Raw genomic sequence first — 12159 nt, 5'->3', positions numbered from 1 at the left:
TTCACTTGAGTGGATACAGCTTTCAAGAAATGAAGAAATAACATGTTTAATATAAAAAAGATAGTAAATAGAACAGGAATAAAGGCTATGACCTAGCTATAAAAGAAATAACATATACAGACTCTAATTGTTTTTGATCTGTTGAAGGGTCAACATTTTTTTATTTAGGACAGAGCTTAAAAAAAACACAAGAAACTATTGTTCAGCTTTTTTATGAAGGCCACATTTAGAGTTTTCTTACATTTGCTTTAATTAGGAGTAACATCCATCATAAAAAAGAAGAATGAGCTGACTCAAAAGGAAGTTTTGGATATGTTTGTGAGCATCTTAATCCATAAAAGTACATGATACTTTAGATGATATACAGTATATTGTAGTATGATATACTCAATACTAAAAGTGCCTCAAAATGAATTATAGTACATTACTTGAGTACACTTTTAACATAATGCATTCACTAATATTATGATTGAGTTGTTAGACTAGTGTGGAAGAACACTTCCTGCATCTTTACACATCCATATTGCAACGTATTTCCAATGACATTTCTTATGAAAACGTATTTTATTCCATATTAAAGTGAAAAAGGCTTTGAAAATATATAAGTACTGTAAATTATTTGAAAATTATTTGAAAAGTATTCAACTTTCATGCATAATGTTAGAGTACACACCAAACTTGAGCCCTTCTTGTGTTTTTACGAATCAATGATGCAACGTATTTCAATGGTCATTTATTTTTAAACTTATTTTATTTCATGTTAAAATGACAAAGACTTTGACGATTTGAAAAGTGTTTGACAGATAATCAGTGGAGAGTGATGTCATGCATCATCTCCCCTGATTAACTGTTCATGTATAATGTTAGAGTTAATAATGTTAGAGTACGTACCAAACTTGAGCAGGCCGCAGATCCATATCCATTATATCTATGTCACAGAAATCAAAATCCAGTCCAAATATACAAAGCAAATTCCTAGTATATGTAAATAAATACAGTAATAAAACCCATTCTGATTCTGAGTGCATATTTTAACTTTAAATGTAAATATGTTTCTATAAATATAAATTTTCTATATTGTATTGGATATTTTACTTTCACTTCTTGCGTTAAAATAGATATCTTTATTATTATTATTATTATTATACTCTTTTGCCTATATTATTCTTTTAATTCTATTTTTGATGATTGTGATACAGTCAAAGTAGCTTTTAAACAGTGGCAGTGTGCAGACATTTCCCATGTCTCTATTTAGACATGTGAGACATATAGAGGCCGGATGTAACACTGTCACTTGGAGCATTTTGTAGGAATTTATTTTATTTTGTCAGCAGTAGGAAAATAATCCCATCAAGGACTAACAGTGTCTTCAGTTCTCTCACCGACGACATCAATGATGGACTTAAGGTACTCGTGGGTCCGAGAGTTAATGTAATTGATTGACGACCATCATCAGTGCTACTTCAACCCCTCTTCTCTCCACTATAAGCAACATGTGTTCTCACCAATTCACTAAAAATCACAATATGGTGTACAGTTGTTGCGCCGAAGCATTATGGAAAAAGAACAAGACATCGGACTGTTCTCATTTAATACCAGGAATCATCAGAGGGTAGTTTGAGAGTTAGACTCAGCCATAGTCTGATTATTACTACATTTTCCTTTTTACCTCTGCACCACAAACAACATACATCTCACCAGGTACAAACAACTTCTTCATAACTTAATGTGACAAAAGTAAGCAACTTAGCCTATATACTGTATTTAGGACCCTGTTGCACCGAGACAGTGTGAAAAAGTGATTTATTTTTATCAAAAGGCACATTAAAGCGGACACTGAGTACACAGATGAACGTCTCTCCCCTCAAACTTCACTAGCAGTTTAATCTACCTCCATTTGTGACGCTGTTTCAACTGCTGCAAACAAATAAATGAATTAATTGGTTACTTATAAGAGTCCTGCTACAAATGCTCAAGAGTGAAAATGTGATTTAACCTCAGACAGCAGGACCGTGACGATGTGCACATGTTGCAAGAATCAATGAATGTGTTACTGTGGGTTTTAAATTTAACTCATGACATCTAGCTGTGTCCCAGTTGCAAACTACCCAGCATGCACTTATCCTGCTTGACTAAAGAGTGATGTGTAGAAGGTGTTGTTGTGCTTTGCTCTGTACGGATCACTCGATCACAAACAAAGCCTAAATCATCAATCTGCACACTGAAGTGTTGCATCAGTCTAAAAGTGATTTTTAAGTTGATGGTTGCTAACGCTTATGGCGGGTTAAAACTTCTTTAATGCCCTTTAAATCAAATGTAAGACCAATTTTGCACTTTCACTCACTCAGGATTAGCGATGTAAATGCTAGAGCCATTTGGTAAGTTATATATTAAAAAAAAGATGTCATTATTCATTAACAATAATATAATTCTACCACCAATGTGTTGACATTTTAAAACATTTAAATATCAATAAAAGCCTTGTTTTTCCAGTAAATTACGATTTTTAAAGGTCAACATAACGCAGATTTCACCTTTACTGAACAAAATGTCGACGTGAGCAAACCGTGTTAAAGAAGTGGACGTAAACTCAGCCTGTGGGCGGGACTTCTTTGTGGTTGACAGGTCGCTACCATAGTTACCTATCAATCAGGATAGAGGCGTTGCAATGCAAATAATGGTCACTTCTGGAGCCCAAAAAACAAGATGAAAATGCAGAATATGACAAACTCCAGGCTTCAAAGGGCTTATCATCATTATGACTACGTCCATCGCTTACAGTCTATGGCAGGGTTAGCAGAATATTATAATTCACACACATTATTTATCATAGTTTGACACAAATTCGAATTTTTTTATACAAGGTTATTCAATAAAGACCCACATTTTAAAAGGAACAAACGCTTCATAACAGTTTCAGCTCAATGGCTTCTTATAAAGTCAGCTTTAAAGGGTTTTTACAGGAGACAGTCTCAGACCCTACTGTTTGGCAAATGACTTATGGTGATTTCAATTTCATGAAAATATGGGAATTAAGAGATATGACAACCGACAAAGGCCTTTAGGTGCTGCTTCATTATCCGATGTTAAAATCTTATTTTGACACTAAAATAAGTTATTTGTTACATGTTAAATGATTTTAGTTTAATCCAAATACCACACAGAAACTTATGATTACACACATTTGGAAAGCTTAAGAATGGCAAGGTGCCAAGCTACCCCACGGTCGATGGACAATTTGCAAAATAAGAAAGGGTTTATTTACAGCTTGAAAAAATAAAAATAAAAAAGTGGACGGATCGTAGTCTAGATCAGAAATCAAGAAATGCGCACAAAATAAGATCATTGGCACATTTTCTACCGGCTAGTTAAAGTTTTCAAATGTGAAATTGGCGATAGTGTCAGGACACACCTTGAGTAATTCACTGTTTCTACAAAAACAGTGAATTAGTTTCTTTAAAAAGGAACTTCTATAGAGCACGGCCAATCTGGGTACACAGCAGATTTGACAGTGTTAGAGTATATAGTGAGAGCCTTCTCGGGCGTTAAGGTCTGCTCTGACACATTTTGGCATACTTTTGAAAGAAGGTAAGTTTGAGTAGACTTTGGATCTGTGCTGACCTCTAGAATATGTCCTACAACTGGGATAATGCATGGAATAATCCCTACAATAATCTGAGTATAATATAGTGTTGATGTGATGACATTTACTTACATATTCTAAATTCATATCAGGCATCTAACCGAAAAACACAATTTGAAAAACGTAACTTGATTTCTGGTTTAACGACTCATTCCTGCACCACTTTATGCGTTTAGTTTGTTGGTATCAATATGCAGGATGTGTAAATACGTTTAAAGGAGGATGAGATGATTAGTTAACGCCTGACTTGAGATCTGAGCAGTGAAATCCTGCTGATACTGGAATGTCAGTAATCATCTGTGAACATCGACATCTTTAAAAAACAGGTGTGCATTTGGGCTTTTTGGGGATGTACGAATATCCTCTGCTGTCCCATCAGCCAGGTTTTTCTCCCAGTGTGTCCACCCGCGCCCCGTGTTAGTTTGAGAGCCTCACACAGTCCGGGGGGGCAGCTGCTGTTTGTAGATCCCAGCCAGAGCTTTGGCAGCGCTGTGGATCATCTGGCGCTGCGTCATGCCCGTCATGGCCTGATGCCAGTCAGTCCGGTTGATGTTGGGCAGGCTGCGCTCCAACACCTCGCCCACTGTGGCGATCAGACCTGACCAACGCAGGCTGTAGTCGGGGGGGGTCAGGGACTGGGCCTAAACAGGGGGGGGGAGGTCAGAGAAACAGCTTGATGAGTTAATGGAGGTTTGTAGGTGAGTGACATTTAATAATAATTATTACACAGCTTAGTTGTATACTCGATTCTGATTGGTCAATTCAAAACATGTGACACGTTATTAATCCAGTAGTACAGACCGCTGTCAAGGACTATATTGACCGTTGCTAAGGAGGATCAAGAAAGAGCGCTGGACGTCAGATAAATCACCAGAAGAAGGCAGATAGGAAGTAAACACGAACACCTTAAGGGTGAGTAGCAGAATCTTGTAATCTATACGGTATTTGACAGGCAGCCAGAGAAGTCAATAACGTTTCGAAGGCGGATCAACTATGCTGCAACCACAGTGGTTAAAACTGTTTTTTCTGGACTCCACTGCTTTCAACTAACCCAAAATCAAAAATGTCTACTCTCTACAAAACAGTACATAGTAACATACAGTAGAGGTAATCTAGAGGAGTGTGATCAGTGGCACTAATGGATGCACGATGCCAGAACCTAGGAAACTCTTATCATTATCTCTCTCTCCAAACAGCCCCTTACACCCCCCACAGGATAAGGGGGTATAGATACAGATGGGTTGATGTCATGGATAAGAGAGTATTGAATGTAAACGTTGTACAGTGACAGATGTGTACCTGCTGGATGTGATCCAGAGCCAGAGGAGTGGTCTGAGTGAAGACCTCGATGCGGATGCTGTGACCCGGGTCCTCTAGGATCAAACATCCGATATCAAACCACCTGCAGACAGAAGTATTTATAGCAGGGAGGAGTATTGCACTCAGTAAGGAATGAAACTGAACAGCAGGTAATGCGATTGAGTATATATCACTCCAAACTAGCCTCAGTTATCAACATACTTTATTGCATTCTTGAATTGAAACTCTTCTCCCATCAGCGTTTCTATATCTTACACACCGTTAGATATAAAAAGACTCTCCATGTTTCAGAGATCTTCTCTCTTACCGGTCGGGGAAGAGCTCAGCGATGAAGTTTTCCAGAGAGACGACGGGCTGCTTCTCGTGGATCACACCGGCTCGACGCAGGCTGTCTATGCGCTCCTGAGCCCCCTGCACACACACACACACACAAACACACACACGAGAGATCGTAGCCGGATCGGGTAAATATTTGAAAAGGGAAATTGCAGACTATGATCTGGGTCACGGACAAAATTCTAGCTCGAGGCAACACAGCAAAAGTGATGTTTTCCTGGGGATCCGAGTGCACTGACTTTGTTATGCTTAATGTGTGGCTATCCAATGGTGCCATGGTCGCATGCAAGCTTAAACGTTATCTTCAAGTAACACCTTCCGTCACTTCAAAACAAGAACACAGACTAATAGGCGCTTTCACACCGGAGTACTTTTCCCGTTTAGTTCCGATAGTTCCTGGGATTTTGCGTTCACATAAAAAAGAGAACTTAGTTCATGAGAACTTTCCCCCCTTTTCAGTCCCTGCTAGAGAGGTGGGACTTTCCTGGGGAGAAAAAAGTTCAAATTTCTGATTGGCTGGGCGAATTGCAAACCACGCCCGTAAAACTCGGAAAACTTGTTTGAAGCCGCCATTGTAATTGCTGGCATTGGCATTAGCATTAGCCCCGCGCACCAACGGAGAGAGACCAACTTATGGCAACACAAAAGAAAACATGGGAGCGGTGGAGATGAGGAGGTGTCGGCGTTCTGGCGATTTACTCAGAAGGCTTCAGTAGAAGCTGCTGGGAGTCCCAGCAGCTTCTACTGAATCTACAACTCCGGGGACTTCGGGTGGCAGTATACGCCGTGAAGTTGTTTGCGGCCTGCCAGTAAACCCAAAGCAGAAGAAGACGAAGTGACGTCAGCGGCTCATTTGCATAATCTTCCCTCAGGGAACTTATTCCGGTGTGAACGCGATCGGCTCTTAGTTTCATGAGGGAGCTAAGTCCTGGGAACTAAGTACGGCAAAGTACTTGGTGTGAAAGCGGCTATAGTGTTTGCCTGAGTAAACAAACTGAGAGACTTGTGACTTTTAAGAGAAAAACGGTTGGGTTCGTAGAGAGATCTCAGATCAGCTACTTAGGAAGTGAACTTGTCGCCAAATAGAGACACTTGTCATCAAACTGTCATTATGTACGCTGTATTAGGTCACAATGTGTCATTTTGTATTGGTTGTTGGTGCAGGATTATTGGAATGTAAAAAATGGTCCCAGGGCTCAAAGAAGGCGGAAAAACACTGTTCCAATGAGCAAGAAGGAAAAGTATGATGAAACATGACCCTGTACTTCTACTTCTCTGTTAGTTCGTACAGAACTGTTTGTATTTGTTGAACCAGCAGGGTGGAGAGGCAGAGTTCAACTGACCTTAACTCCAGCTGCGTATCCCACGGGCTGCGGGGCGATGTTGGACTGCCCGGGCTCTCCGGTGACCAGCGCCATCCCAAAAACCTCCTGGAAGGCGTCTCTGACCGCCTCCACGTGCAGCTCCTTATCTGAAGTCACCACGATGTCGATGTCCCCGCCAGACTCTGCATAGCAACAACACACACACATTTATTAAGTCGCTGTGTCACGTGATGTGGTGATTTAAGGATGAGGTCTGAGAGGGACTCACTGATGTATGGAGCCATGCCCGGGTCCAGAGTGGTGATCATGGACTCCACTGAGTGCTTGGTTCTGTCCAGGACGTTCTTTACGACCGGGTTACCTGCTACTCCCTGAGAGGAGACACACACACACACACACACACACACACAATTTCTGTAACCTTAACCATAAAACATCAACAGTGACACTGATCAAATAACTTCAAATTAAAAAGATAGGTTTTTCATTTAAAGTGTTAAGGTCTACATTAGAGAACGAAGAACCTAGCAGAAGTGTGTGTGTTTGAATGATGGTTGAATCGGTCTTGATAGAAATGGCAATCCCTAATATACATACTGTCCCACTTTCACGGATGAAGTCGGCAACCTTATTTATGTATTTATTATAATATCTCTGCACAATGACTACTTTTACTTTTGGTACTTTAACAATATGTTGATACTTTCAACTTGAATTGAGTAACATTTTGATTGCAGTACCTTTACTTGTAACAGCGTATCCCTACACTCTGCTTTTGATTATCATGTTTCTGAAGAGGGCATTGATGTTGTGTCACGGCCACATTCGATCATGGAGGTCTTACCCTGAAGAAGCCCCAGATTCCCCCCCCAGCGTTGGCCTGGCTCGGCGCTCTGGGGTCCTCCTGCTCCTCGGGGAAGGTGATGGGAGATCCGTCGACTCCCCCCATCATCAGGGGCTGCTGGACCATGGGGTTCGGACCCATCCCTGGAGGATAACGTTATTACTAGTACTCTGGGGCTTCGTGGAGCCATGCTTCAAGCACAAGACATGCTCCAAATATCTGGAACAAACTCCCAGAAGCCTGAGGGTCCGCTGCAACTCTGAACACTTTTAAATCCAGGCTGAAGCTTTTATTTTTACCGCTTAACTATACATATCTCACACTGCACTGCAACTTGTATTCATGTAACCTGTGTTATTTTATATTAGCTTGTTTTATGTGTAATGCCCCGAAACACGTAAATACTGGGTGTCTGTATGGTATTGAAAGTACTGAGCTTGCCTTACCTCCACATTCTTCAAATAAGTATTTACTTTATTCACATTGGAAATTGTTGCCTTCTTTAGAGTTGTCATTCAAGATTAAATATTTAATGAAATGGGGTAAATATAATAAGATAAATAAATAACTTTGACATTATAATGTGGTTCACAACATCAGACACACAGGTAATAGGTGTGTGTGTGTGTGTGTGTGTGTGTGTGTGTGTGTGTGTGTGTGTGTGTGTGTGTGTGTGTGTGTGTGTGTGTGTGTGTGTGTGTGTGTGTGTGTGTGTGTGTGTGTGTGTGTGTGTGTGTGTGTGTGTGTCTCTCACCTGGCATGGCGTTGGGACTGGAGAATGTGGGCATCAGCGGTGTTTGTGGCGTTCTTCCTGCGTGACCCCGAGTGATGTCATATCCTGCGCTCATGGAGTAGTTTGAGAGAGGCGGACCCATAGGGGGAGGAGCCGAGAGGGGAGGAGGCGGAGCCATGGGGGAGGAGAGGGGGGGAGGAAAAGATGGAGATGGAGAGGAGAGGGGAGGAAATGGAGAGCTGCTTGTATAAGGAGAGGAGAGTGTGGAGGGAGGGGGGAACGGGGAGGAAAGAGAGGGGTGAGTCGCCATGGGGCTGCTGAAGGAAGGGATGGAGGAAACAGGGGGGAGATGGGGGGAGAAGGTGGTGGTGGACAGACCTGAAATATAACGAATTATGTTAGATCACAATCGGTTTTATTACCAAGTAGGTTAACACACAAAGGAAATTATTTACACACAATATAATGATGTGAGAAACGGACTAATACTATATATATACTATATTCAAAGTGGAGAGCTGTGCAGGTGTGAAAAGAGACCTGTGTTTCTCCAATCAAATGCAATAATGTAATATAATACATTATTTGATATAGATTATATATATATTTATATAGTCTTAAAGCTACAACCGGCCCTTTGAGTGCAACCATGATGCTGATGTGGCCCGTGATGAAGTTGAGTTTGACGCTGATATGAAGGACCTTTGATTTCTCATTCTATGGTCATTACATCAAGACTTTTGATTCATGCATTTTATTTTAAGTAAAATAAATAATTACAAAACAAAAAAAATGTTTGCAGTGCATAGTCATGTAAGAGAAATCAAAACAAAAAATGACATTTACAACAACAACAACAGCAGCATTAGCAACATAAACAGTCCCACATCTAGTGTTCGAAAAGGAGTGAGAAGAAGGATAACTTATTTAATCTCACCCCCTTGTCCCTAAATGATTTATTTATCATCTATAATCATTATTATTATTAATCTGCTTTACCTGTTGATTGACATATATATTATGTACATACACACATACATACTAGGGATGGGAACGATTCATCGAATATTCAAAATTATTCAGCTATTTGAATATGAGAATATGAGTTATGAATATTTGTATTATTCTTATTTTTTTTGGTAAATTGATTACATATTATCAAATGGAATAATTAAATGTATACGACAGTGCCATAGCTAAGTGTGTTAGGTCTAAAGGTGTGTGTTGCTCCGCTCACTGGTCCCTCACAGCGGGCAGAGCTGCTGATCTCTCTCTCTCGCGTCCAGTTATACTTCACTCATGCTTATATCCAAATCCATCAGATCTAGCTAGTTCTAGCTAATGCTATGGCTGCTGCCCCTCCCTACACGCAGACCACGCAGACTCAAACCTCATCTTATGCCCAGATTCCAGCTGAGAGGGTCTTCTCTACAGCTGGCCTGATTGTGAATCGCATCTGCCTCTCCCCTGAACATGTAGACATGCTCATATTCTTAAACAAGAATGAGTATTGAATAGCTGCATTCTGTGTTGATCTCTGTTGTAATAGGGTTACGTTACCCTAAGGCCTATAGCTGTCAACTGTTCAAACTGGAATCACCAGTTCAATACATTTGACAAATTCCACTTGGTTTCTATACTTATTTGAACATGTATTTCTTTATTTTTCAAAATAATTTTTTTCTTTTTTTTTTCTTTTTACCCCCCATTTTTCTTTTTTTATATGATATGTACATTTTGGTTAACCGTTTTTTTGGGGGTCGTATATTCAAATATACATTTGCTTTCAAATTCCCATCCCTAATACATACACACACACACATATACACACATACATACTCACACATATACACGTATACACATACACAAAGTCAAACACCTTCCCTGTACCTCGAGAAAATGATTTCTCTGTATTTCCTCTTGAACTGGTTAATGTCTGGACATCGCTTTAGCTCCATATTCACTTTCTTCTGATAAGAGAACTTTTAATAGGAGGCGAGTTCAGGGAGCAGTGCTGAGAAATACGAGAACATCAGGTTTGCTCGTGGTATAGCATCAGTTGATAGATAATGTCTTACCGACGGACATCGGGGGGGCGCTGGCAGAATCATTGAGAGGGGGAGTGGGGCTGGCAGGGGGCGTCGTCTCGATCCCACTTTCTTCCATCATCTTCTCTGCTTTACACCTGAGCCCAGAACACAGCAGGAGAATCAGGTTGTTTCAAGGCTTCAAGGCTTCATTGTCAGCTGCACATTAGCTAGTGTAGATATAATAATAATAATAATAATAATAATAATAATAATAATAATAATAATACATTTATTTTGGGGGGCGCCTTTCATAACACCCAAGGACACTTACAGAGCATGGGGGCAATATAGGGAACAATTAAAACAGTGGATTTAGTGAAGTATCAGCCGGGGTGAGACAAGACAAACAACAGGAAATGGACTATAGAAGAACACAAAAGGACACAGGGTACAGTTGATAAAGAAAATGCCAGTTTGAACAGATGGGTTTTGAATGTTGTTATGGAATCAGACAATCATATGGCAATGAAACACTGAGGTCACAGGCTCCTTCAACAGAGCAACGTGAATATATATAGAAGAAATAAAACAGATACAATAGTAATAGAGAATGTTTGTGTTCATCTTGTTGTTCAGCTGACTCAATGTTAATGCCTGCGTACTAACACTGAGGATTCAACAACTTTATTTCACTTTTATGTGTTTTGCATTATTTATTTTCTTTGCGTCTTAGATATATATATATTGTATGTTGTGTTGTTGGAGCAGCCTGGGACTTTATTTCAAGCTGTAGCTTCTGTGCATATGACATATGACAATACATCGTAGTTGAATGAAATGATCCCATGTTAAACTTCAGCGGTCGAATGTAGTTTTCATCGTACCATGATAACATAACACCCAGATCTCTCTGCTTCAGATACTAAGTACATTTACTTAAGTACAATGTTGAGGTACTTTTACTACACTACAATTAATGAATACCTTTAGTTACTTTACAGATGTGGATGAATGATGTGAAATCTAATCAAGTGTTAAACCAGACTTTAGTTCCACCTGGAGTAAATCCACAAGCTACCCTGCAGTATACAAAGTCATTCAAACCAGCTGCACCTTTACCAGCTTTGAGAACACTTTCATGATCAATCATTATAAAACATATCATATATATTATTCTGAAATGGACCAATCTGCACAATGACTACTTTTACTGTCGCTACTTTCACTATATTTTGATGAGAATACTTTTCTACTTTTACTTGAGGAACATTTTGAATGCAGGACTTTTACTGTAACAGAGTATTCCTACACTCTGGTACTTGTACTTTTACTCAAGTACACGATCTGAGTACTTCTACTTTTACTCAAGTACAAGATCTGAGTACTTCCACTTTTACTCAAGTACAACATCTGAGTACTTCTCCCACCTCTGGTTTCAAGTACAGGGTTAATGCAACATTATTATTTGAGCAGTATTATCTAATGAAGGTGATATATGTGCCATAAATGACAGGAACATGGTTGAACTAAATTCAGTGTTAGCTTCCTGCAACAGAAATGTTCCACGTGTACAAACACAACTCAGCTCTGCATGTAGAAAAATATAGAAATACGTGGCATTTTATCCAACTATCAAACAACCGGAATTAGTCAATATTATGTGTCGTTTTTATCCTACAGGACAAGCAATTTGACCCACTCACCTGCTAGCTGGAATAGCTCAACACAACACCCATGAACAACCCAGCGACCCTCTTTGATGACGTCATGTGTTGCCACGTCTGCTCGACCGTAACTCCTCCTACTACCGCGAGCGCCCCGACCACAATGAAATCACGTGACCATGCAAGAAACATTCACAATCGTTTTAAAACATTATTTCCCACCATTGTTTGTATTAAAACAATATTGCGTTGTTGAGAAGCATG

General features: G+C 39.9%; 1 protein-coding gene across 1 annotated transcript; it reads right to left on the bottom strand.

Annotated features, from left to right (window-relative positions):
* Positions 1 to 1299: 1299 nt before the first annotated feature.
* On the bottom strand, positions 1300 to 12057 carry prrc1 (proline-rich coiled-coil 1). The gene is made up of 9 exons (XM_079657803.1): positions 11935 to 12057; positions 10280 to 10386; positions 8223 to 8579; positions 7469 to 7611; positions 6893 to 6995; positions 6643 to 6806; positions 5271 to 5374; positions 4943 to 5045; positions 1300 to 4284 (listed from the first exon to the last, which is right to left on the bottom strand). Exons 2-9 carry the CDS (start codon positions 10368 to 10370, stop codon positions 4075 to 4077), a joined length of 1275 nt encoding a protein of 424 aa, XP_079513929.1. The 5' UTR covers positions 10371 to 10386; positions 11935 to 12057; the 3' UTR covers positions 1300 to 4074.
* Between the last annotated feature and the right edge of the window lie 102 nt (positions 12058 to 12159).

This window comes from Notothenia rossii (genome assembly GCF_949606895.1).
Source record: "Notothenia rossii genome assembly, chromosome: 11".
Taxonomy (NCBI): Eukaryota; Metazoa; Chordata; class Actinopteri; order Perciformes; family Nototheniidae; genus Notothenia; species Notothenia rossii.
The sequence above is the reverse complement of the archived record's forward strand: the minus strand, read 5'-3'. Positions and strand labels throughout refer to the sequence as shown.

What these genes read in the sequence shown, in the direction of transcription:
- prrc1 (XM_079657803.1), bottom strand. Translation starts at nt 10,370, where the DNA reads ATGATGGAAGAAAGTGGGATCGAGACGACGCCCCCTGCCAGCCCCACT. An exon ending in GAATCTGGGGCTTCTTCAGG is followed by an intron (nt 6,996 to 7,468) that starts GTAAGACCTCCA and finishes GTCTCCTCTCAG; the next exon opens with GGAGTAGCAGGTAACCCGGT. An exon ending in GATACGCAGCTGGAGTTAAG is followed by an intron (nt 5,375 to 6,642) that starts GTCAGTTGAACT and finishes GTGTGTGTGCAG; the next exon opens with GGGGCTCAGGAGCGCATAGA.